Below are 27223 nucleotides of genomic sequence, written 5' to 3'. Positions count from 1 at the left end.
TGGGGTCGCAAAGAGTCGGACATGACTGAGTGACTTCACTTTCACTTTCACTTTAGCATCTAGATAATTGGAGGGTTTTTAGATTTGTGCGAAGTGGTCTTACAAATATGAGATTTATCATTGTCCTAAAATATTTTTACTGCCTGCTACTTGGAATTGGATGTATTTACCCATCTTAGTAGCATCAAAAAAAAAAAAAAATCAGGAAAACACACCAAAGATAATAAGGAGAGTTTTATTGTAAAGATAGACAGGACCTATAATTTTTATATTTTTCCAAGTCTACAAAAACTCTCAGAGTAGAAATTTCTTTATGTCTGTCATACCAGCAGACAGATTATTTATAAATCAGGGAAAGGAAAGTTCACTTCTTGCCAAACTGAGGTAGAGGAGGTGGCACCTTAATATCCTGGCCTCTCTCCAGCTTCTTTTCACAATCCACCAGGTAATTGACTCCATCGATGACTATCTGAACAAGCTCGACCTTCGACAGTGAAAGAGATGAAACATTAATTTGTACAGAAGACACCTGCAAGGCTTTGATCAAAAGGAACAATACTGGGACATATGAGAACCTGCCCTGTTAGATGGACTGTGTAACAATTTCTTCTCATTGTTTCCCTAAAGTTTTGTGGGAGGAGAGGTATCTGATAGCTAGCAGAGATATCACAGGGTTTCTCTCTATCTTTCTGTCATTAAGATAAGGTTACTACTGTGTGTGAGAACTTTTTAAAAATATGAAAACCATTAGTTTGCATTTCAGACATTTCTTCCCCATCAATCTCTGCTAAAATATGAGTTTGTCATAAAGTATATCTACACAGTGACACCCTCATGATATTCTCTGACCCAGATGTAAATTCTGACTTGCCACTAAGCTACCTGAGCACTAAATATGCTACAGTTCAGATATTATCATTTACACAGTGAACGGATTTCTGAACAATATTTCAACTCAACTGTTTGGCAATTAAAGAATGTTTGCATGGTACCAGGCTAGTTTGTTACTTAAGGAAACTATGTGAATTACATTAAGATATACTTTTTAAAAAATCCCTTCTTAAAATAAGTTAGAACTTTCACTTACAAATAATTTGTTTTCTTAAACTAGAGTACATTTACCTATGATTTTTCCCCTGGGAATCACCTCTCAAACAAATTTCTTGCACTGCTCCTAAAGAAACCCAACTAAGGTAGTAAGTAGTTACTATTTAGTTCCAGACATCACTACAATACATGATATAACTCAAGAATGCCCAGCAATAATGGAGGAGATGGTTAAGTGTTACAGCTGAACATATTTTAGGCATGATGAAATCCAGTGTCCTCCCCACTTCTTTTCATGCAGAAGGACATGGAAACTCTAAGAAAGGGTTGGGTCAAAAAGCTAGTCATTACTGAAAAAAAAAAACCAAAACTGACCCATTCCATTGTTGATGAGGATGTGGTGAGGGGTCATTCACTGCCAGTGGAACTCTCTTGGTATAAACGTTCTGGTAGGAAACTTGGTCATAAGTAAGCAACTCTCATATTTAACCCAAGAATCCCCTTTCTAGAAATATATCCTAACTAAATAATCACAGTTGTGATCCAAGCTAAACATAGAGATGGTCAAACATAATATCATATAATCAGGGAGACATTAAATAGATATGTTTTGAAGAATATTTAATATTGTGGAAAAATGCTCATGTTATAATACATTGGTAGAAAACTGTTTTATATCAAATATATGTAACAATACTAAATTTAGTAAAAAAAATTTTTTTTAAATAATATAAGAATGAAAGGCAATTTAGAATAATATTCACAATGGTTATCAGGGTTATTAGGTTAAATAAGTGGATTTTTTTTTAACACTTTTGAGAATTTTTCTAGTTCCTATAAATGATCACTTACTAAATCATGGGTTTTTTTTTTTAATGATGACCACCGAGCTCTCCAGTAATTAAAATCAAGTTTTAATATTAGAAGCCAACAGGGCTAGGGCCCCAATTTTCTTTATTCACTAGACCATACGTTATTTAGCTAATTTCAGAAGGTGTGGTATTTATAACTGCTTCTTCCTCAAGCACTTTACCAGAGCTGGTAGCACGCAGGCAGATTTCATCGTTTTGTTCTCTGCTTTCCTTCCCTCAGTTTGCTGGTAGGAATACCAACTAGCAATGAAATGTACAAAAGATGGCAAGAAAGAAGAAACAGCACCAATGATCCATGGGTTTAACAACCAGCCACTGAGTTACTGAGTTGTATGTTGTTGTTCAGTTGCTAAGTCATGTCCAACTCTTTGCAACCCTACAGGCTGCAGCACGCCAGGCTTCCCTGCCCCTCACTATCTTCCAGAGTTGCTCAAACTTATGTCCACTGAGTTGGTGATGCCACTGAGTTGTATAAGAGCCCTTTAAATTAATAATGGGCACAATACGTTCAGGGCTTCCCAAGTGGCGCTAGTGGTAAAGAGACCTCCTGCCAGTGAAGGAGATATAGGAGACGTGGGCTCTATCCCTGAGTCGGGAAGATTGTCCAGAGAAGGAAATGGCAACCCATTCCAGTATTCTCGTCTGGAGAATCCCACGGACAGAGAAGCCTGTGGGCTACAGTCCATAGCGTCACAAAGGGTTGGACATGACTGAAAGTGACTTAGCAAGCACACCCAATATGTTCAATGAGATAAACTGGGAGGAATTACTGAGATCAAGATTTGCTTAGGATTCTGCTGCATGTTCATTTTGTGTGCTCTTTGTACTTTTTCTCACGCATTACTCCAGGCTTACCTATCGTTTATGAATCTCATTCATCCTTGATATTCACAGAATCCTAAGGGTCATCTGCTGAGCACAATCTCACACATATCTGGTATGTATCTTATTTGCCATCTTGAGCCCTAACTACAAAATTTTACAAACTATCAAGTAGCTAAAAATGCCCAAGTGAAGATGATTGCATGTGACCTTCATCAAAGGAAATTCAGAATCAAGAGAAAAATCCACTATTTCACTCTGCTCAGAGAGACAGCCCCTGTGTTCTCTGACTTCACAGTGATAAGACACTGCTGTTCTTTAGCATAACAGAGCTCCTGCCACTCACGATTACTGGAACAGCTCTGGGGGCAGGGGGGTGACAGCAGTCCCACTGCGAATTCCTTCACTTGTCTATATGTTCTCAGATCCCATGGTCCTTACCTTTATGCAGTGCTTTCCCATGGAGGACAAGTGCTACAGAATGAAATGCTAACATGACTCAGGACTCCATGGGGCTAGAGGAGGTCTCAAATTTTTCAAATAAGGAAGGGCTGTTGAGGTCACTTCTTTTCCTCTTAGGCTGATTTTGTTAGGTCATTTTTGGAAAGTGAGAGATGTTACCTCTGATCGGCCAATTCGGTCTATGTTGGAAATGTCATACACGTCTGCTACCGCTGCAGTGTCCACACCACCTGTGCCCCGCTTCTGGAGTCTCAGGTTCTCCAGGATCTTAGAAAATCGTGGATCCTGGGACAAAGGAGAATACTTGGTGTCACAAGAGGCAAAACTCATTCATCATCCTTGGCACATGTAGAAAAGGTGTAAAATGAAAAGTAATAACAGTTCATATTTAGTAAGCATATATTTGGGCTTCCCAGGTGGCTCAATGCGTAAATAATCCGCCTGCACTGCAGGAGATGCGGGTTTGATCCCTGGCTCAGGACGATCCCCTGGAGAACAGCATGGCAACCCACTCCAGTATTTTTACCTGGAGAATCCAAAGGACAAGAGGAGCCTGGCAGGCTACAGTCCATAGGGTTGCAGGGTCAGACACAACTGAAGTGGCTGAGGACGCATGCGCAAACACAAACGCATACTTACTATGTACCAGGGCCCTGTGCTGGAATTTTTAAAACTTACAATAATCCTATGAAGAAGGTATTACTTTTATCCTTATTTCACAGATGAGGAAACTAAGCCTCAGAGAAATTAACTTGCCTAAAAGTAGAACATAGCTAGAAGGTAGCAGAGCTGTTATTAACTTCTATACCACTGTTTTGGCATCTAAATACCCTCTGGTGAGTTTATTGTTCATCTGTATAACAGTTGTTATTGATATAATTAAAATCAAGACATTAAGTCACATCAAATAATTTTCTTAGAATTGGAATTTTGAATATTATCATACCTTTTTTTTGGGGGGGGAGCTGAAATCACATTTTCTAAACTTGTTTTAAAGTATTTGATTCACTTGGTGTGCTATGACAGAGAAACCCCCAGGTGCCCACCAGAATCCATTTTCCTATCTTAACAGGTGAGCTGAGGAAGTAACCACTGTCTAGGTTCTTGCTAATGGAACAAGCAGAACTGACAAGTGTCACTGCCAGGCCTAGACCTTAGATCTTCACACGGACACACTGGCATGCTCTCTCCCCTTCCCACAAAATAGAACATGAGGCCTGACTGTGACCATGCCTTAAGGCAGTGGTGCTTCAAGTGTAGTTCCCTGACCCACAGCATCGGCATCACCCAGAAACTTGTGAGAAGCGCAAATTCTGTATTCTGGGTTTTTACAACCCTCCAGGTGATTCTGCTGCAGGTTCAAGCCTGAGAACCTCTGAACTGGAAGAGAGAAGGAGATGGAAGCCTGGCCAGGGAGGAGAGCAGCCTGCCTGCCCATCTCGACTTGTGATATGAAGGAGGATTTAAACTTCCTGAAGCCACATCCCATTCTTACAGCCCCTTAACCTCTTATCCTATGGACATAAGTGTTTTTTCAAGCAAATAACCTTTTCTTGTCATTTTCTTTCATCAGTGCGGAAAGTAAAGCTTAAGGAATGGGATGGGATGTTTTCCCCGCCACAAAGCAAGCCCAGTTGAGCTCATCCTGGTGGAACCCAACAGGACCACAGGCTACATGACAGTACCTTGCTGAGCTTTGGGATCCTGACGTGGACACCAGCTCGCAATCCCGTGCCAAGGTTCGAAGGGCAGGTCAGAATGTATCCCAGGCGCTCATTCCACATGAACTCCCAGCCTCGCTCTTGGATTAAGCGTTCCACCTACAACAGGGAGCAAATGATGCAGTTCTCGGGGAGCCATTCACTCAGCATGCCCCCAGCACCAGGGAGAGGTGTGCATACTGTATGTTTGCCATGAATAAAACTTAGGTAAATTTATAGTACTATTTCTATATTTGGGAAAGAAAAAGTAAAACTAACTAAAGTTCTTTTTTTAAAGTTTTTTTTTTAATTTTTAATCCTTTTATTTTAATAATTTTATTTATATTTTGTGGGTCTTCATTGCTGCAAGGGCTTTTCTCTAGTTGTGGTGAGCGGGGGCTATGTTCTAGCTGCGGTCTGTGGGCTTCTCGTTGCGGTGGCCTCTTTTGCCGCAGAGCACAGGCTCTAGGGCACTTGGGCGTCCACAGCTGCAGCACGTGGGCTCATTAGTTGCAGCTCCCAGGCTCTGGAGCACAGGCTCAATTGTTGTGCCACACGGGCTTTGCTGCCCCTCAGCATGTGGGATCTTCCCACATCAGGGATCAAACTCGTGTCTCCTGCACTGGCAGGTGGATTCTTTACCACTGAGCCTCCAGGGAAGCCCAGTCTTTTTTACTGAATGAAAGATTCTTTAAATTCTATAATGCTTTACAAGTTTCAAACACATGATTTCACATATTCTCACAATAACCCTTTTTTCCTCCTGCCTGTCTATTACCGCTCCCCCTCTCCCCACTGGTAACCACTAGTTTGTTCTCTAGAGCTGTAAGTCTACTTCTTTGTCTTATTCATTAGTTAGTTGTATTTTTTTAGATTCCATATACAAGTGAGATCACAACAGTATTTGTCTTTCTCTGTCTGATATTTCACTTAGTATAATGCCCTCCAAGTCTATCCATGTTACTGCAAATGGTAACATTTCAATCCTTCATTCTATAGTACTTCTTTAATAGAAAATTAAACTTCTTCTATCACAGTATCAAAAGGGTCCAATTAAATTAGATGAACCATGTAAAGCACTGAACACAGTATCTAGCACATACTAAACAGCAAATGTCAGTTGCTATTATTTTTTCATATGAGCGCTGTAGGAAGAAATAGTAATTCTCAGCAAGTAAGGCTATGGTCATGTTGCTTTTGTTGCTCAATTGCTAAGCTGTGCCCAACTCTTTGACCCCATGGACTGCAGCACGCCAGGCTTCCCTGTTCTTCACTATCTCCTGGAGCTTGCTCAAATTCATGTTCATTGTGTTGATGATGCCATCCAACCATCTCATCTTCTGTCACCCCCTTCTCCTCCTGCCCTCAATCATTCCCAGCATCAGGGTGTTTTCCAATGAGTCGATTCTTTGCATCAGGTAGTCAAAGTATTGGAGCTTCAGCATCAGTCCTTCCAATGACTATTCAGGGTTGATTTCCTTTAGGATTGACTGGTTACATATGAACATAGATGCATCCTACACTGTTTCTATGCTTAGAACAGCCAAGAGCTCTGTTAAAGAAATCAGAAAATAGCTAATGATCCACAGACTTCTCTAAACCATCCTGCATTGGGGCAGGAAGCATGGGAGCTTGCTGAAAGTCGCACCCCAAAAGAGTGCCACGATCCCTAGAAAAAATTAGCCCTGTCTTGGAAGTCACCACAGTACTTTTTTTCAAGAATGAAAAATAAAGAGATTTTATATTAGTGAATATTCAGAATTCTCTGATGACATCTTACCTCTTTTAGTCCACGACAGAATCGCTCAAATACTCTTTTCATATTGCCTCCTTTCTCCATAGAGATTACCCTGGTGTGGTCTTCCTCATTAATCCAGATGAGAAATGTCTTGTCATAATTATGCCTAATGAAGTGAGAAATACGGTGTTGAGTGTTAATTACATTTGTTTCAACACATGAAAATTCCCATTACCTCTGTAGCTTGATTGCTTCATTTCACCTTACTCATTGCCTTAGATGGTCCTAATTTCTTCACTGTGCCTACACAAGTACTGCAAAATAATGTTACTCTGACAGAATGAAGAGTAACACCCACTCCAACCCTCATGTCATATTTTTGCCCAACAAGAACATAACCTCCCTCATTCCTCAGGTAGGATGACAATAATTCAGCCATGATAACTTTCAGCTTTGTTGCTAACAAGAGGGTTCTTTCTCCTAATAGATTCAACCAAAATCATATGGCACTTAATAAAAGATTTTACCTGCAGCTCAACATGTTTGGGATACAGATTTCATATATGTTTGCTGTATAGCTCCTGCCTATGCACCTGCACTGAGCAGCCGCTCCCCAACACTTTGATCTGGGCTCCTTCTGGGAGTGCCATAACAACCCACCAAGGAACAAGAATCAAAGTGGCCTGAGGACTGTCGGCCAAGATAAAATATGTGTACACTCAGAGCCACTCTTCCTTGTAGGATTTTGCTTACATCCTCAATATTTATTTTTCATTTTCTGCTTTTCTGTTTCAATGGCATGAAACAGATTTTCTAAAGTCAAATAACATGAAGCTATTTTTTCTTACAATTTTCTTCATGCATAATTTATGCAAACCAGCTAGCATTCCTGCACATCTTGGAAACATTGTTATATATTAAACACACACACACACACACCCCCAATTTCTAAGTAGTCCATCTTCTCAAGCCAGGCATGCTGTCAAGCACAGCTCACAGCAACTTCAGGTTAGGACAAGCAGTGATATGAAGGAGAACACTGCACACACTGCAAATGTGAAAATGCTAAGTCCATACCAGATTCCCCTGGCGTCTGGCCAGTCACGGGCCATCCCAGCACAAGTTAGTAAAGGGGATACTGGCTTATCAAATAGAAAGTGGTCCTGCAGGCCAAAAGGGACAAAGCAAGAAGGAGACACTGATGAGATCAGACACAATGACAAGTGCCAGGTGGTCAATTTCCAAGTCACTAAAAATGGCTGAGGTCTCAGGCAGTGCTTCTCAGTGTTGGCTGCTCACTATGATAATCAGAGAGCTTAAAAAATTCTAATGCCCAGTTCCCACCTCTCAGAGATTCTTGTTATTGGGTGTGGTCTGGACATTGGTATCTTCTAGTGTGCAGCTAAGGTTGAAAACCACTGGTTTAATCCAGATGGAAATCCTTAGTCACTATGGAGCGTGTCTATCCGGCCAGCACCAACCCCATGCAATGGCAGAGTGGACAGTGAGTGAGGGGGTGCTGTCCCGAGAAGTGTTCCACACAATTGCATTCTCCATGTTTCTAGTGTGTAGGTTTATTTATTCTTATTATCCTTTTCATTACAAACTACTCGAGATGTAAAATAATGATCTGTAAATAAAAATAGTCACCAATCATCTAATGCTCACTCGGTGCCAGGCTCTATGCTATGTACTTTTATTTCCTTTAATCCTCACAACACCACTCTGAAGTAAATGTTATTGTTCTATGTGATAGGAAAAGAAAACTGAGGCTCAGATAAAACAACCTATCACACAGCTAGGAAGTGGCAAAATCTATGTGCAAACCTAGACCTGTATGACTCCCAAGTATGCCTCTAACTACAATATACCACGCCACAGATAAAAATCAGCGTCCAGAGACTGGCATTTTTCTTGCTTGTGTGGACACAGTAAGAATGTGAATGTGGATACCATATATTCCAATATGATTACACTGAAGTCAGAAATCAAGAGGACACGGGAAGGGGAGTCCTTATACAGTCTCTAAGTGGAAGAGCTGGGACAGGTTTAGGGACTGTTATTGCCCAGGAAACAGCATGACCTTTAAGCTGGAAACCAGAAGCAGCTACTTGAGGCCAAGGAGGAGCTGTTCTGTAACAGGGGAAGTGGAGAGACCCAGGAGACTGAAGCCTCTAGACCATCCAGTTAGCTCTTCTCATTTGGAAATGGGGCATCTTTTGTAGTATCGCATCTTCTGAAATGACAGAAAATCTGTCTCTGCTTTTCCTTGGAGTTTAAAGTTACTTATGAAAATGCCAGGAGAAAATAAGGGACTTAGGTTTTGTTCCCCTAGTGTGAGACTGAAGCCATGGAGAGCCTGGGGAGGCAGCAGGAATCTCAGAGGCGGGCTCTGGTGTGAGGCAGGTTTGGGGGCAGGCCTTCGACCTGGATGATTCTCCTTCCAGATGTTCTGGATTTGAGTGTGGCCCTGGAAACACAGGCAGGATTTTCCATGCCCAACTGTTGCGATTTATCAACAAGCCAGGGATCCTCCATCCACCCCCACCCACCAAACCCAGCCCACCCCATGGTTTCCTCTGCAGACTTCATTCAGAGACCCTCTCCACTTTTGACCTAAACTTTTAAGGCCTGCTCTTTCTGCCATAGACTGACCGGGTTGAAACCCCAGCAAGCTCCCCACCAGGGCAGGGTCCTGGGCTCCAGGGAGGCCACACAGCCCCGCCCCTGGCAGCCCGGATGCTTCAGGGGCCACTCACATCAATGAGGCGCTGCTGGTCCTGCTCCGTCATCTCGGACAGCTTGTAGTAGCGGCCGGCCAGGTCCCCCTTGAGGCCCTCCAGGGCCGTGATGGCCACATTCTCCACCTCCCTCCGCTCAGCCCGGCTGCAGGCGGGCGGCAGGCTCAGCCCGCGGATGCTGCGGCCAGTGCGCACCCGAGACGACAGCACGTAGCGCTCATCGAACTGCCCCTGGGTGATCTGCCGAGCAGAGCGTGGGGTCACCGTGGGGCCGCGGCCACAGAGGCCTCATCCCGCCGACCAGGGAACCCCTGGGCACAGAGCATGTGTGCATGCTGGAGCCATCCTGCCACTCTGGGGGCAGGGGTCTTAGAAGTCAAAGGAGGAGCTACTTCACAGGGCGCCCTCTGGAGTCCTCTACCCCGGCTAGATTTGGGGTGAAAAAAGGAATTGTTTAAGCAAAGGCTGAAGGTTTTCAATGACCACCACTAACCTGGTGGTAGGAGGCAACGAAAACTGACTTTGGCAATTTCCTGACAGTCTCAGTGGCCCTCCAGGGAGCATGGCCTAGGAAAGCCATCACAGAGCTTTCAAGGGCAGCTGGACCCAGGAGCCCTTCTCTCTCATGCTCCTCACCTTGGGTTCTGGAGTGCCAACTTCATGGGAGGGTACAGGGGTGGCTGGAGCCTACCTTGGACGCATCCAGATCCGTGGGGTGCTTCATCACCCTGGGGTCATAGCCATTATGCCTCAGCTTGATGACAGGGTCAAAAAGGTCAGCAAACACCTGCAGGAGGGAAGAGGCCCCTGTTTCCTCGGGAAAGGACCAAGGAAGATGTTCTTGGTTCATCTACTTTCATTAGTTCATCATTTGTTCCTTTTTATCTTAAGCACCAAGCCAAAGGTGATGCCCTCCTTCTCTGATATTCTCAGTGCAACCATGCAGGAAAGAGGTGTGAGACTGAAGTGATGGCTAATAATAATAGTAGTAGCAGCAGTGTTGTTCAGCCACTAAGTCGTGTTTGACTCTTTGGAACCCATGGACTGTTTCCCGCCAGGCTCCCCTGTCCATAGGGATTTCCAGCAAGAATACTGGAGTGGGTTGCCATGCCCTCTTCTGGGGGATCTTCCCAGATCAGGGATCGAACCTGTGTCTCTTGCATTGGTAGGTGGATTCTTTACCGCTGAACCACTGGGTACTCCAGTAGTAGTACTAGGCAAATGCCAAAGAAAACCTCTGAGGCACACTGCCCCTTGGGTGAGGGTAGAGATAAAGATCTCTGTCATGGTAGTCTCTTCCCTAGTGATTTTGACAAGTTCACTACCATCAGATGAAACAAGAACATTTTGTTTAATAATTTGAAGGATAAAAGAAGCTGCTAGATCAGAAGCGAAGCAGTTTTGTGTTCAAAACTGGTTCTAGAGTTTAAGTAACACAATACATTTGTAGAAAAGTAGCTGCATAGAAAGAAAAGTGCACAGCAGCAGTTAAGGCAAAGCAGGGACCTCTTACCCTTTGAGGACCTTCCCGCCCAAACTAACTTGAGCAGAATCTATTTTTCAAAAAAACCTTTAAAAAATAATAAAAATTTAAAATTTTAAAAAAATAAAAATAAAAACCCATAGACTTCCGGGAACATCCTTTAGGTAAAACAAGGATAAGAGAAGTCAAACAGAGCACCCTCAGCCTCTGGGAACTGTGGGATGTCAGTCCAGGAGTCAGCTCCAGTCTGGGACTCTGGGAGCCTAGAGCTGGCACTGCTGCTCTTGAGTTAGCTGCCCATCTAGCTTATTCAAGATGGCCCCCTCCTTCCCCTTGACAGCTGCCTTCCCAAGGAACTGCCTTCAGCTCCCTGCAACAGAAGGTGCAAAGGGGGCAGACCTGAGGGAGATGGGCTGGAGGTATTTGCCATGACACAGAAGTTGCACTAGTGGCTGAGCTCTAGAACAGGGGACCACCCTGGGCTTCTGCCCCAAGAATGAGGATGCACATCATGGGAATTCTTCAGGAGACTTGTGTGTGTGCATGCTAAGTCATTTCAGTCATGTCTGACTCTTTGTGACCCCATGGACTGTAGCCTGCCAGGCTCCTCTGTCCATGGGATTCTCCAGGCAAGAATACTAGAGTGGGTTGCCATAGCCTCCTCCAGGGGACCTTCCTGATCCAGGGCTCCAACCCCTGTCTCTTACGTCTTCAGTACTGGCAGACAAGTTCTTTACCACTAGCGCCACCTGGGAAGCCCCAAGAGACTTAGTGATTCACGAAGACCACAGTGGACTGTGTCATCAGTAATTCCCAAACTAAACAACCATGGAACCACCCGCACCCCTCAATAAAATTCAGCCACAAACATCATCTCCTAAAGCCTCTTTGGTGAATACACATCACCAATACAATGAAACAACAAAAAATTAAAAGATTTTATTTTTTCCGTACCAATACACCCCCTTGACAAGCTCAGAGAGCCAAGCCATGTGACTCATTCCTCTACAGGGAAGGATACTAGAGCAGTCGCAAAGGAAGCCTTGTCCCTGGGAAGAATAGCCCTCGTTGTTCCAGAAAGCACTGCAGGTGTTCTGCTAAAGTTGACTTCCCTTAATGGGAACCTGTTCTGAGAAAGCAGCCCCACAGAGGGAACCTAAAGCACCCACCCACACACACACTGTGGAACCGGCAGCTGCGAGTTTACCTCATAGGACTCCTCATCACCAGCCACCATGCCCACAGTCTTTATGAAGGGGTGGCCGGGGTTGTCCACTCCGGTCTGGATACACTGGTCCAGGGTGTAGCCGTTGGGCGTCACCTTGTTGCGGAGCTTGGCATAGATGGCCGGCGTGAGGCACTCGGCCATGCAGTTGTTGTGTTTGCGCAGGTCAGGGTAGTCTGCGCTGTCCGAGGAGAGAGGAGTTCAGTGAGCAGCCCCGGGGGGGACCGGGCCTTGACAAGAGTTTTGTTTCTGACCATCCTTCCACCAGGCTCTCTTCAGCCAGGGGGCAGAGGGAAACTGGCTAGGTCATGATTCATGTAAGCTAGATTTTAAAAAATACTTCCCTGAACTGCCAGAGACATGGACCTGGCCCTGCCTAAAGAGGTTCATGATGCTACAGACTGTGACTCATGTTTATGTAAAGAGGAGATAGAATGAAGATAATTAGGAAAGAAACTGAAATCATATGCAGGCTTTTTTTTAAAACCCAGAAGTTTTGGTAAATTATAACAGACACATTTTGATCCCTTAGGTCTGTGATAGGCTAAAATCCCTGCAGGCGTAACTACACAGAAATTCATTTATTTGTCTGTTCTCTATGATGCACACTCTATGGCTATTTGCTATGTTAAGCTCAGTGCTTGCCTATAGACACAGGCATTCAGTGAATAGCTGTTAAACTAATACATAGGAAAAACTAAAATGGGCAGTGCAATTTTACCCTGGGATATGCAGACTGAAGAACAGGGAATTCAGGACCACCACAAGCACTCTCACCTCAGGAATTCCTGAGGTACATGGCGGGTGCCAGCAATTTCCTCAGAGATCCTGATTTCCACAAAAGGTGTTTCTGGGAAACACCTCAGGTTTTCCTCATGTCTTTCATGCGCACCTGCCTATATGAAATCCCTTCAAGTCAGCGCTCCAACTCTACCCAGTGTGAGACCTCTCAGCCATGGTAAGGTCTCCAGGGTGGAGAGAACACTCCGTCTTCATGCCACTTCTCTAATACCCTTTAAAGCTGATACTTCAAATCAGTGCTATCACATCGCATTTTCCAGAAGGCAGTACAGCACGAGTGAGGCATGGGTCTGGAATCAAGCGCCCTCGATTCAAATCTGGCTGCACCAGCTGTGTGAACTCAGGCACTACTTAGTTTTCCGAAGCCTCTGTTTCATCACAGAGAGACGCTAAGAGGAATAAAACACTCTGTGTAAAGTGCTCATCACACCTAGACATGTTCAACAAAGGTTTAGTCTTGTTATTACTATTCCACCAGACCTCATGCTCTGGTCAGGAATGATGACACTACACTTGCTTGAGTTCACCACACGTCACTGTGCATCACAAGTCAAACTGATTTACTCATTCTCAGAGGCAGAGAGGGGCCCTTGCTGACAGTTTCAGCAGGGGAAAGCCTATTTCTGGCTGGCATTTGGCATCATTTTAAAGCCAAGAGGACTTACCTTGGTGGGAATAGCTTGTGTTGCTCCCGGGCCGCAGCACACACGTTCTGCTTATTCAGCAGGTACCCCGTGGTCAGGGCACCGGTGCCCAAGGTAGCAAATAACAGAGAGGCATTGCGGCCAGTCAACAACTTTGAGAAGGTACTGGCCATCCTTCCTCTTGGATGAGTGTCTGGAAGGCAGAGAAGCTGAGGATTATTTTATATATATATACACATATATATATATATATTTAAAAGAATTTTTTGGCTGTGTTATATTGCTTGTAGGATCTTCGTTCCCTGCTGCTGCTGCTGCTGCTGCTAAGTCACTTCATTCGTGTCCAACTCTGTGTGACCCCACAGACGGCAGCCCACCAGGCTCCCCTGTCCCCGGGGTTCTCCAGGCAAGAATACTGGAGTAGGTTGCCATTTCCTTCTCCAATGAATGAAAGTGAAAATGAAGTTGCTCAGTCGTGTCCGACTCCTAGAGACCCCATGGACTGCAGCCTACAAGGCCGCTCTGTCCATGGGAATTTCCAGGCAAGAGAACTGGAATGGGGTGCCATTGCCTTCTCCGCTTAGTTCCCTGACCAGGGATCAAACCTGGGCCACCACAGTGAAAGCACCAAGTCCTAAACTTTGGGCCACCAGGGAACTCCTGAGAAGCTGAAGACCAGACAGCCTCACAGAATGGCCCTGAACCACAGTACAGAGATCAATAGGGGAGAGAAAAAACTGCAGGAGACTTAGCCTCTGTTTTGTTCCGTTTTTCTATTTCTACCTTTTTCCCCCACCCTCCTCACACTGCTTGGAAAAAATCTGGTTAGTTTTAGATGTAGAGAATGTCAAACTGCTTGAAGTCCATGTCATTTTCTCCATCAATATGATATCAAGGGAAAAAATGGAGGCTTTCCACATCTGGTGGCTTGACAGACCAGGTGCTCTTTGGGCTCTGCCACTGACAAGACCCTGAACAGAATGGCATGCTGGGCTTATGAGAGATCGAGGAAGCTGTTACCGAACCAGGCTCATTTTGCCCAACACACAGGAAGCCAAAGTGCTGAGACACTAAGGTTTGCAGCAACCCTTAGGAGGGTTTATTCACAAGGCAGCCATGGAAGAAGACAGGAGAAAAAACTCTCAAATTCACTTCCCTGAAGGTAAAGGGTCTGGAGTATTTGTGGGATAATAAAGAAGCATGGTGCTCTGAAGCATAGAGTGTATGGGGAGTGTGGGGAAAGGTGATTGGGAAAAGGTGTGGTAATTGTCATCTAGCACAGGTGTAATTAGGTTACCTCTGTAGGGTCTGAGGGTGGAGTTTCCAGCCCTGTGCTGTCAAAAGGTCACTGAGCTTGGACATTCGTGCATGCCCAGTTGGGAGGTCAGTGGTCCTATCTAGTCTTAACCAGCTCAGCTCGAACTAGACACAGCTGAGTCCATGTTCCTGGAAAATAACTTGGGCAAACACCTTATCATTTAGGCCAGAAACTGCATGGCAGACATGCAAGTCTTAAATCAACCTTGATTGGTGAAGGCAGGTGAAATGAATTTGACTAATCATGCACAGTTTCAAAGTCTCTGAGGACCACTTGCCTACTTCACTCACCCCAAGTGAGCTGGTGTCAGAGCTCAGGGTAACAAGCCAGGAGATCTGGGCTATCTTGAGTGTGGATGTCCATTTGCACACTAAGATCAGGCTATCAGCCGGGAAAGGGTAAACTGAGTCTAAGTCTCTCCAGCTGAACTAGGACCCTTGAGAGGGGCTAAAATGGTCCAAGATCAGACGTCCTCCCAGCAAAAGCACACTTAAATGCTCTCTGAGGAAGGTATATTCAGTTTAGGCCCTACTTTCCTATAGATGAAGATCAAACCATAACAAGCTCTCATAGATCACTAAGCACCTAAGGGAATCAACAGAATAAAGGGCCACAGATTTAGACCTCCAATGACTTTAATTCAGTTCAATGACTGAAGATACTGTAATTTTCAGACAAGAATGTAGATTCAGTTCAGTTATAAAATGTTTAAAGAAACAATGAGCAAGCAAGGACTCACAATGATGAGCAATCAACAGGAAACTACTAAGAATGATCAACCTGATCTGAAAGAGAACCAGAATGAACTATGGATAATAATACAGCTGAAGATAGAATAAATGAATTGGAAGATACATCATAATAAATTATCCAGAATGTTGCACAGGAAAATAAGAAAATGGAAAATATGAGACATAAGAGATATAAGGATAGAATGACAAGATCAAAGATACATCTAATGGAGACCTCAGAAGGGAGAATAGAGAAAACAGAGAAGCCATATTTGAAGAGAAATGACTGAAAATTTTCCAGGACGGATGAAAAACAAAAATCCATGATTCAAGAGGTATGACATAAACCAAGCAAAATTAAAATAATCCATACACACATGAATAATAGTTAACTGCAGATTATTGGCAACAAAGATATCCAAAGAAGTTAAAGAGGAAAGACAGTTCATCTATAAAGAAAAAACATCAGCTGATTTTCCAACAGTGAATAATGGAAGACAGAGAAATGATGTCTTTAAGGGGCTAAGAGACAATAATTATCAACCAGACTTGGGAACATAATCAATTATCTTTCAAACCTGACAGTGAAAAAGGCAATTTAAGGTAAAGTGCAGATAAATAACAAAGGAACTACTAAAATATATGCTTTAGAAAGTAGGAAATAGACAACAGATGGATAGGATGAGATCCAGATAAAGTAGAGAACACGTATAAATCAAGATAAATATATAATGTCATCGGGGATGAAAATCAGATAGCCTGTCTACTACTACCCAGAGATCAGAATGGAATATTAATTCACAGCATCATCCAGGATGAGGGAGCTATTTACCATGGGTTGATGAGTGGAAAACAATAGAGCAGGCAATTCTTAGTACCCTCTCATTATATTGGTCTTTGTGATGCCCAAATGAAGGGTGGAATTTTTTTCCTAGTGTTTAGATTATCAGGACCCTGCTACAGGATTCTCCAAGCTTGGGTGGGTTGGATGGCTGCAAGGAGGCTCTTGAGAGTATGGTTACGGAAGGAAAACCTAGGCTACCCTGAAGACAATAAACTCCTCTAATAGGGTGAGGCCAGCATGGCTTTACACACAATTCTAACAGTAGCCTTCTGCAGTCCACTTTCTTACCTGATTGCATTTTGGGAACTGGGATCGGTTCCCAGTTCCCAGTTATTCTTCCAGGATCACCACCTAGAAGTCTTTACTTAACAGCTTTTTGAGCAACACTAGGGAGAAATTTGTGGAGAAGGCAATGGCACCCCACTCCAGTACTCTTGCCTGGAAAATCCCATGGATGGAGGAGCCTGGTAGGCTGCGGTCCACGGGGTCGCTAAGAGTCGGACACGACTGAGAGACTTCACTTTCACACATTGGAGAAGGAAATGGCAACCCACTCCAGTGTTCTTGCCTGGAGAATCCCAGGGATGGGGGAGCCTGGTGGGCTGCCGTCTATGGGATCACACAGAGTCAGACACGACTGAAGTGACTTAGCAGCAGCAGCAGCAGGGAGAAATTTGAACATCTCACCTAAAGCATCATAGTCCTTGAAAAAAATTTAGGGAGTTATTTTCCTATGTTAGCCCAGGAAATCAAATTATCAGATACCCTTTCCTCTGTGCCATGTCTAAAAAGAATCCCCTCAACCCTAAAGACAACAGAAATTACTTTAGTAATCAGCAGGCAAGATAAATGGGCCATTTCTTAGAGTTGTTCCAGGGACTTGTAATAGCCCAACATTCATCTGAACACATGTACTTCTTTGCTCCTTACTAGACTTTGAGCTGTTGTCCATCTCCTTCCAAGGGTAGGTCAGTGTTCCTCAAGGAACAACACCCATTCTTCCTGGCTTTTGTACACAGCAAGTGACACTAACTTACATCTTTGAGACCCATTTTATCTGCTTCCACACCTTCCAATCTGCTTCCTAAGCAGAGAGGCAATACTTTTCTTCTCTGATTTAACCATAGAACTCTCTTTCCAGACTACATATGGGCCAAAATTTAAGCCAAGACATACTCCCTAAGTTAACAAGAAGAGCATTTGTTTCTGAGTTTGGCTCAGATAGTTGATTATTATTTTTCTTCCCTAAGTTGGCTTTAGCATTGATACGTGTTCACCTCAGTGTGTCTGAGGAGAAAAATCCAAAGAGACAGAGTCAGGAGGAAGAGGAGGGGGTGGTGTCCACATGTGAGTCCACTGGTGGTCTTTAAAGGTCTTCTCCCTGTGACGGTGACCTGTGGGTGGGTGTCTGATTCAAAATATTAATGTTTGAAATGTTTCATATCCACATTTTAGTTTCTGTGTGTGCATGCTCAGTCACTAAGTGGTGTCTGACTCTGCAACTCATTGAATGTAGCCTGTCAGATTCCTCTGTCCACGGAATTTTCCAGACAAGAATATTGGAGTGGCTGCCATTTCCTCCTCCAGGGGATCTTCCCAATCCAGGGATCAAACCCTCTTCTGTGTCTCCTGCATCAGCAGGTGACCCTTTACCACTGAGCTACCTAATCAGCTATACTCTAATATAAAATAAAAAAATTTTTTTTAAAGATGAGGGAACTCAAAAAGAAAAAGGAAAAGAAAAGATGGGGAACTCAAAAACAGAGAGGTTAACTGATAGCCAAAGGTCAGTTAAGGGAAATCACATGTACTGAGTTTAAATGAAGATCCTGCCTTTACTTATAAGGTTTAATAACAATATTATAGTATATTTAGATGGAGTCAACCTCTCCTCTCCAAGGAATGGAGTTGCCAGACAGTTCTAGCTGCCTCTGGTTCCTCATGGTCTCTCAGGGATCCTGGATGGTTCTTCTCAATCAGGGTTTCCACCGAGGTCTTGAGAGAGGATAATTATGGGGCCAAATTGCCAACCAGCCACACATGTGTCATTTTGGGGCAGCTCTGAAGGGCCGTGGAACCAGAGGGTATGCCCCCAGGGCTTCTGCCACACTCCAGGAATACCACTGACCACAGATTTCCAGATCTCATAAGGCAGTGTAACAGGTCATGGTCACCGTGAATGATCCTGGCATGCTTCATGGAAGGAGGGGTCAGAGTGGGCAGCAGTGGAGGGAGAGGTGAGACTTGGTGATGAGAGGGTAAGGAGAGGTATCTTTTTACTTATTTGTTTGATAAATATTAATATTTAGCTATCTAGTATGTGGCAGCTTTTACAGAGCTCATAGTCTGAGGGGAAAATTCTCACGTAGCACTTACTACATGCTGGGCACATGGTTCCATTAGCTTTATGGTTATTCCCCCATTAAATCCTCACAACAGAGGACGTTCTGATTATCCCCATGTTATAGATAAGCAAATGGAGGTAAAGAAAGGTAAAATAACTTGTCGAAAAGCACACAGTGTGTGAGTGGCAAAGTGGGGATTCAGGACCACAGGTCTGTTTTCACAGTCCTTGCTCTTGACCAGCACCCCGCCTGGGCAACTACAAGTCATAGCGTCAGTGTTCTTCCAGGGGAACCAGAGCCTGTGGGAGCCCCTGGGAGGGACTAGAACTGGCCCAGTTCATTCAGCTATCCTCTTTCAGGGAGCTGGCCTGGTCTTAATCAGTCTGAGCTATTGTTTACCTCCAGCTGCCCTCAGACGGGCACCAGGACGCAAACTACCAAAGATGAGAGCAGCAACGATGCCCTGACACCACACACCCGTGTGCATAAACAGAAAACCACGGAGGCCTGCTGCATCGCCTCTCTCTGGCCAGCTGCCTTCCAGCCATCCTCCAGGTGGGAGAACCGCCACTGCACTCAGCCCACACTACATTCAATCTACTTTGGAATACAGCTGAAAGAAAGAGAGGAGGAAGGGCTGACTAGAGCCCCTGTTCTATGTCTCGGTTCAGAACTTCCGGATGAGGACACAGACTCCTTGATTACTGTCACTCATCCGAATCTGGCTCTGGAGAGAATCTATAGAAGATAATTCCCTGAAATGTGGAGAGTTTAAGTCCATTGGGGCTGAGTCTGCCCAGGATGTGTAGTGGCTGCCTGTCCCCAAAGGCCCAGAGAAAAGCCATGACTGGGGACAACCTTGATGGATTCCAGATTCCAGAATATTTGCAGCTGCTGGGAACGAATCTGAATGAGGCCTGGCACTTATGAAGGCCTGAACATGTGCACACATCTGTAACTATCTCTTTGCATCACTCATGAGGTCACCTCTAGAACATTCTGCTCTCAGAATGTTTGAGAACATTTGGGGTGGGTTGCCATTCCCTTCTCCAGGTGGATCTTCCCAACTCAGGGATCGAACCCCAGTCTCCTGCATTGCAGGCAGAGTCTTTACCATCCGAAAACCCAGGGAGGCCTCATAGAAGGAGAGAGGCACAATGATATTTAGTGAAGCACTATGTGTAGTGGCATAAAAACCTAGAAGAACCTGTCTATCAGAGGAAGAAGGATGGTATGAAATGTGATAAAAAGAGACAATGGAATATTCCATGGCTATTAAAGAATCAGTTGAAAGTGCCTCCACTTTACCTGGATGCATGTCTATGCTCTATTCTTAGGTTAAAAGAGAAAAAAAAAATCTCAGAGTAATGATTATGAGTGACTCCAATTTTATAACAATGATGTATCTATGTATGTATTTGCATATATTAGTATGAACATAAAGAAAAGTATTAAAGGTTACTCATCAAACTGCAAAAAGCATTACTTCAGAGCCACAGACTTGAAGTAGGCAGAGAAACTCTATAAAGTCAGCAAAAACAAGACCGGGAGCAGACTGTGGCTCAGATCATGAACTCCTTATTGCCAAATTCAGACTTAAACTGAAGAGAATAGGGATAACCACTAGACTATTCAGGTATGACATAAATCAAATCCCTTATGAGTATACAGTGGAAGTGAGAAATAGATTTAAGGGACTAGATATGATAGACAGAGAGCCTGATGAACTATGGATGGAGGTTCGTGACATTGTACAGGAGACAGGGATCAAGACCATCCCCATGGAAAAGAAATGCAAAAAGGCAAAATTGTTGTCTGAGGAGGCCTTACAAATAGCTGTGAAATGAAGAGAAGCTAAAAGCAAAGGAGAAAAGGGAAGATATTCCCATTTGAATGCAGAGTTCCAAAGAACAGCCAGGAGAGATAAGAAAGCCTTCCTCAGTGATCAATGCAAAGAAATAGAGGAAAACAACAGAATGGGAAAGACTAGAGATCTCTTCAAGAAAATTAGAGATACCAAGGGAACATTTCATGCAAAAATGGGCTCAATAAAGGACAGAAATGGTATGGACCTAACAGAAGCAGAAGATATGAAGAAGAGGTGGCAAGAATACACAGAAGAACGGTACAAAAAAGATCTTTATGACCCAGATAATGACGATGATGTGATCACTCACCTAGAGCCAGACATCCTGGAATATGAAGTCAAGTGGGCCTTAGAAAGCATCACTACGAACAAAGCTAGTGGATGTGACGGAATTCCAGTTGAGCTATTTCAAATCCTGAAAGGTGATGCTGTGAAAGTGCTGCACTCAATATGCCAGCAAATTTGGAAAACTCAGCAGTGGCCACAGGACTGGAAAAGGTCAGTTTTCATTAGAATCCCAAAGAAAGGCAATGCCAAAGAATGCTCAAACTACCGCACAATTGCACTCATCTCACACGTTAGTAAAGTAATGCTTAAAATTCTCCAAGCCAGGCTTCAGCAATACATGAACCGAGAACTTCCAGATGTTCAAGCTGGTTTTAGAAAAGGCAGAGGAACCAGAGATCAAATTGCCAATATCTGCTGGATCATCGAAAAAGCAAGAGAGATCCAGAAAAACATCTATTTCTGCTTTATTGACTATGCCAAAGCCTTCGACTGTGAGGATCACAATAAACTGTGGAAAATTCTGAAGGAGATGGGAATACCAGACCACCTGACCTGCCTCTTGAGAAACCTGTATGCAGGTCAGGAAGCAACACTTAGAACTGGACATGGAACAACAGACTGGTTCCAAACAGGAAAAGGAGTACGTCAAGGCTGTATATTGTCACCGTGCTTATTTAACTTACATGCAGAGTACATCATGAGAAACGCTGGGCTGGAAGAAGCATAAGCTGGAATTAAGATTGCCGGAAGAAATATCAATAACCTCAGATATGCAGATGACAGCACCCTTATGGCAGAAAGTGAAGAGGAACTGAAAAGCTTCTTGATGAAAGTCAAAGAGAAGAGTGAAAAAGTTGGCTTAAAGCTCAACATTCAGAAAACTAAGATCATGGCATCTGGTCCCATCACCTCATGGGAAATAGATGGGGAAACAGTGGAAACAGTGTCAAACTTTAAGTTTTTGGGCTCCAAAATCACTGCAGATGGTGACTGCAGCCATGAAATTAAAAGACGCTTACTCCTTGGAAGGAAACTTGTGACCAACCTAGACAGCATATTAAAAAGCAGAGACATTACTTTGCCAACAAAGGTTCATCTGGTCAAGGCTATGATTTTTCCAGTGGTCATGTATGGATGTGAGAGTTGGACTGTGAAGAAAGCTGAGCACTGAAAAATTGATGCTTTTGAACTGTGGTGTTGGAGAGATTCTTGAGAGTCCCTTGGACTGCAAGGAGATCCAACCAGTCCATCCTGAAGGAGATCAGTCCTGGGTGTTCATTGGAAGGACTGATGCTGAAGCTGAAACTCCAATACTTTGCCCACCTCATGCGAAGAGTTGACTCATTGGAAAAGACCCTGATGCTGGGAGGGATTGGGGGCAAGAGGAGAAGGGGACGACAGAGGATGAGATGGCTGGATGGCATCACCGACTCGATGGGCATGAGTTTGAGTGAACTCCGGGAGTTTGTGATGGACAGGGAGGCCTGGCGTGCTGCGATTCATAGGGTTGCAAAGAGCCGGACACGACTGAGCAATTGAACTGAACTGAACTGAATAGAATTCTGTATTATTGCATCACTTGTAAAAACCAGCATGGATTGCCTTTATGATCAAAAATTAAATTTAAAACTAAAGAAAAAAAGTCAACTGTGAAGTGTGTCAAAAAGCCACATTTTCAGACTCCATCTTTTGAATGAGTAGCAAGAATGGCACAGTCAACATGTCTATTATGTAAGCTGTACGGGCAATTCTCAGGCCCTGCTGGGTCTACGGAGCCTACAAATTGCCGACCTGAGCCTCAGCAACTCCCTCTATATAATGAATTCCTCCATTATATCCATGATGAAACCCCTCCCTGAGCTGCTGTGAGGACAAAGTGACAGACTATATATAGTAGGTGCTGAATAAATGTGAGTCTCTCCCCCCTAGTGACCTTAAGGCTACAGGACAGTTATTACTCTCTTCCCACAACCACCACTGTTTTTCCTAGCCAGCACTAGTCTGCCCCTTCTCTGAATGTTTGTTGACTTCAGTTTTACCCCTCAAAGTGTTTCATCTAATTGCTTTATTCTGTAATCTCTCTGAGGACAAGCCTTGATTCCAGATGGAGCCCATCATGTAAGTTCTGATCCACGGATCATCCTTTGAAAACCAATGTCAGGGCTCACAACATCGATTTCTCGATTTCCTCAGTTGGGTTCCCAAGTTCTTCTTCCAGACTCTGACCCTTTAGCCAGGCCTTTCCTTCCATCTGGAATGTCCTTTCCATCTCTGCATGGCCACACCTTACTGTCTTTTTATCTTTTCTTTTTTTTTGGTCTTTTTATCTTTTTAACTGGAGTTGGTGATGGACAGGGAGGCCTGGCGTGCTGTGATTCAAGGGGTCGCAGAGAGTCTAACATGACTGAGCGACTGAACTGACTGACTGACCAAACTCCCACCATGAGCCATGCATCATGCAAGAGGCCCATACAAATGTTGTTCTCAGTCTTTAAGACAACCCTGGCAAGTAGGCATTATTTTGCAGATGGAGAAAACAGAGGTTAAGGGACCAACACTTGATAAACCTGGGATTTGAAACAGGCTTGTCTGTGGCCCTAGATCTAGGCTCCGTTCAAACCACAGCACCTCACAGGCAGCCCTGCACTGACCAGCAATTGGAGAGAAACCACCTTTGTGGTTCAGGACCTGGGAGCCACAGATCAGTTCACTCAGGCCCCCAAGACGGTAGATAGGCATTTACCACAGAAGCTTCTAGACACGGGATTGTCACCTGAGAGCATGTGACTCCCCCAGCATCCCAGAATATCATAAGCCTGTCCTCTTTCCTGTCCTCAGGCTTCTGCTGAAGTGGCCGAGATGCCAGGTGCCACTTCACCCACCCCACTCTGACGCCAGGTGCCCAAAGTGCCTGCCAGCCATGCCAGGGATGCTGGGTCAGCCTGCCTTTCTTGGAGGAGATAGGGTATGGGGTTTTCTTCTCTCTCCTCCTCTCTTCTCCCCTCTCTCCTGCAGAAGTAGGGACTGCAGGGATGAGGAGGGAGGTAGTCTCTAGCTCTCACCCCACAGAAGTCATCTGCCTCAGTTTCCCTAACTTGGAACACTTCATGACTCCCGATTTGATTTTTAGCATCAAGGCTACACTCTGGCCAAACTGCTGGGCAGCAAGCCAGCGAGATTTCTAAATGGGGTGCAAAATCACAGCCAAAAAGCAATGGTGCTGTGGTTATATACTTGCCCTCTCCACTAGAAAAACAAGAACCATCACATAAAGTTCTTTTGTCATCATGCCCAAGAGCCCCCCACCTCTCTGTCTCAGGCAGGCATACTGGGAGTCTGGGTCTGGTTTTGTCTGGTTCTGTCACATCCTAGGATATGGATGGTACCCAGCCTTGGGTTCTGTCACTGCCTCAGTTCTGACCTCCTGGTTGTCCTGAGTAACTGAAGGTAGATGCCATGGGTGCCATTCTGCTGACTCAGAGCTATTTCTGGTCCAGCTGTACACGGCATCTGTGTTTTGAGCTCCTTGGAGGGCAGTGGAAGGCCAGGGGTCGGACCACGTGTCAGCTTTCCCTCCAGAGAGAGTGACCCCAAAATAGAGGACGTCTTTGAGGCTGGACTAGCTCCACAGAACACTCTGAACAAATTCTCATGATATCACTCGTGGCCAGCAGAGAACGACTGTTCCTTCCCAGTTCCAAGGGAGCAAAAGGTTCAAGTTACCTCACCACCCCCAGATGTACTGGCACCCTAAGAGGCACCCTTGGGCATCTCCATTCTATTTAACAAGTAGAAAGTCATAAGCAGAGAAATCTGTGGTCCTTCCCTGTAAAACAGAGGCCTTTCCTAGGCCTCCTGGTGATGAAGACATACAACCATCACAGGCTCATCTCTCAAGGGTAAGTTGCTTTCAAGAAAATAGGAAGCTAGGAACCATCTAGTTCTTTGAAATGCTATACAGGAGTGGTAGCCTCCTTCCCTGCCCAGGGGAAGGAGCCCTGTGGACTCCCAGGCAGCAGTGGATGTGACCTCCAGCAGTCACCTTCAGATGGGCTCCCTGTCGGATTCCTGGCTCAGTGAGCAGGGACTCCCAGAATGCTGACGCAAGGTCCCATGTGTGGTCCCCTCTGGGAAGGCAAATGGCTCCTGTTCCAGGCTGTGGCAGAGATGGAGTCCCAGTGCCTCTGAGCCAGGGGCAAAGTCTGTCTCAGGACCAGTCCTCCTCCTGCCTTGGAACATGCAGGACACTCCATTCCTTCTCCTGTTTCCCCACCCCAAGTTTCCCAGACCTTCCTCAGCCTCCCCTTTAGGAAAACTCACCTGGCCCCTAGTCCATGCTCTAAGGGTAGATTTGCTCAGGAAGCTGGCAGAGTTTGTGGGTGCATGCGGTGCTCGTGCCCTTTGCTGGAATAGTGCCTTCACCCACAAAAGGTTTGGGGGGAAGGTTGGAAAATGCACCCACCAAAGTAGAAGAGGAAGTGGAGGGCTCACACAGCCTAATAACCCCCAGAGCCAGCTTGGGAGGCCCAGGAAGCCCCTTGCCAAGTTCTGGAGGTGGCTGTGTTCTTCTATCTGAGCACAGGGGGAAAAGACCAAGGACACAAGCTCAGACACAGAGGCAGCAGGATGGCTACAGACAGGAAATGCAGCACTTCTGGAAAAAACACACCAGGTGAATGCGCGAAGCCGTGTCATGAGGCCATCAACTGCCACCTCTGCTGATTCCACCTGACCCTGTCGGGGAGGGTGTTGCAGAGTCAGGGCAACGCTCAAGGGAAGGTCTCAGGGCAGCGCTGAGCAGGGCCAGAGGGTTTTGTCTCATTCTGGTGAATGTCACTCTCCACACCCAGCAGAGATGTCACCTACCCAAGGGACAAAAACAAGGCTGACAGTAACCCAACCAAGCAAGCAAACAACAGCCCTTTGCCAGAGATGAAACACATGTAGGCCAACTCTGTAGCATTTTTACCTCCAGTCAGGGGGCTGAGGGCGGTGGAAATAGTTACTTGGGTTTTAATTATTTATTAATTTTATCTAATTGTTTTAATTATTTTATCTATTTTGTTTAAATTTTAATTATTTTAGTTAAATAATTTTAAATAAAATTTAAAATGTATTAACCAGTTTAAATCAAGTCTAGCTCCTGGGCCAATCTGTAATTAGCTCTTCTCCAGGGCTTCAAGGTGTCCATTTTTCAGTTAGTTTATCGCAAGTCACTGGTCTGCATCTCTTCTGATGCTGCTGAGGGAAGCCATCCCTCAAACTAATGAGTTTCTACAGATTACAAGGGAAAGAAAGTTGAAAGTTAGTCCCCAACTCAGTGGCATTTAAATTTTTTTTTCCATCAAGAAAAAGTCCTGATTCACTATCAAGGACAGGCACCGCAAGCAGGGTGCTGACAGGGTGCCAGCCCCCCGCGCGCAGCTGGCCCACGGAATGGTCACCTGCGCCTGGGTGCGGGGCGGCTCAATCAAGGACAGACGCGCTGCCGGTTTTTCTCAAGAGTTACCACGAATTCCTCACACAGGAGCATCGCCCAGACCCCGGCCCACAGCCCTGGGTCCACCGCTCACAAGGCCCTACCCTGGCTCTAGCAATGACCCCAATTTTGGAGGAATGAAGCCGGGTTTCACAGCCACACTGACCTTGGAGCCGAAGCCTCCTACGTCCTGCCGCTAGCGAACAGCCAAGGACTGTAAGGGTGGGGGCGGGGCCGCCCTTGAAAGGGCTCCTGGGAGGGGCGGGGCCGGGAGGGGCGGGGCGGGGCCGGCGGGGGCGGGGCCGCCTTTGAAAGGGCTCCGGGAGGGGCGGGGCCTGAGAGGCGGGGCGGGGCCTGAGAGGCGGGGCGGGGCGGGGAGGGCGGGGCGGGGCGGGGAGGGCGGGGCGGGGCGGGGAGGGCGGGGCGGGGCGGGGAGGGCGGGGCGGGGCCCGCCTCGGCCAATCCCGAAACAAGTCTCAGGACGCACTTGCTCCCCAGCCTTGCCCTTGAAGGACCGGCCTCTGATTCTTCCGCTGGTGGCAGGGGCTGGTCTCTGGCCTCTTTCTAGCTCCTACCTTTTCTCTGAAATGTTTTCCTCCCCCAAGTCTAGTCGTGGAGGCTGCCTCTCCCAGGGCTCTGCGAGGGTTTCCTGGGCCCGCAGCCAGCTAACTGGCTGCCCAGACCTGCAGGCTCCCGCGTTGGGAGTGGGAGGACCGCGGGAAAACTGCTGCACCTATTTGGGAATTTGTTCCTATCTTCCCTCAGGAGCCCATCCCTGGGTTCCTGGTTAGCTGTGGAGAATGGTCCTTTCTCTCC

General features: G+C 45.4%; 1 protein-coding gene across 1 annotated transcript; it reads right to left on the bottom strand.

Annotated features, from left to right (window-relative positions):
• Positions 1 to 219: 219 nt before the first annotated feature.
• CKMT2 (creatine kinase, mitochondrial 2) lies at positions 220 to 26675 on the bottom strand. Its single transcript, XM_043913521.1, has 10 exons — positions 26574 to 26675; positions 13557 to 13728; positions 12073 to 12271; positions 10074 to 10169; positions 9401 to 9622; positions 7719 to 7804; positions 6684 to 6807; positions 4889 to 5023; positions 3363 to 3488; positions 220 to 484 (listed from the first exon to the last, which is right to left on the bottom strand). Exons 2-10 carry the CDS (start codon positions 13706 to 13708, stop codon positions 365 to 367), a joined length of 1260 nt encoding a protein of 419 aa, XP_043769456.1. The 5' UTR covers positions 13709 to 13728; positions 26574 to 26675; the 3' UTR covers positions 220 to 364.
• Positions 26676 to 27223: the final 548 nt, after the last annotated feature.

Source organism: Cervus elaphus, chromosome 9 (assembly GCF_910594005.1).
Source record: "Cervus elaphus chromosome 9, mCerEla1.1, whole genome shotgun sequence".
In the NCBI taxonomy this organism is placed as follows: Eukaryota; Metazoa; Chordata; class Mammalia; order Artiodactyla; family Cervidae; genus Cervus; species Cervus elaphus.
Note: the sequence above shows the minus strand (reverse complement) of the source record. Positions and strands in the feature narration are given on the sequence as shown.

Bases quoted from the DNA above. Each gene is read 5' to 3' on its own strand.
- CKMT2 (XM_043913521.1), bottom strand. From the start codon at position 13,708: ATGGCCAGTACCTTCTCAAAGTTGTTGACTGGCCGCAATGCCTCTCTG. The intron at 5,024-6,683 runs GTAAGATGTCAT...TCCCTGTTGTAG, and splicing joins TCTGTCGTGGACTAAAAGAG to GTGGAACGCTTAATCCAAGA. The intron at 3,489-4,888 runs GTACTGTCATGT...CCTTTGTCCCAG, and splicing joins GGATCCCAAAGCTCAGCAAG to GATCCACGATTTTCTAAGAT.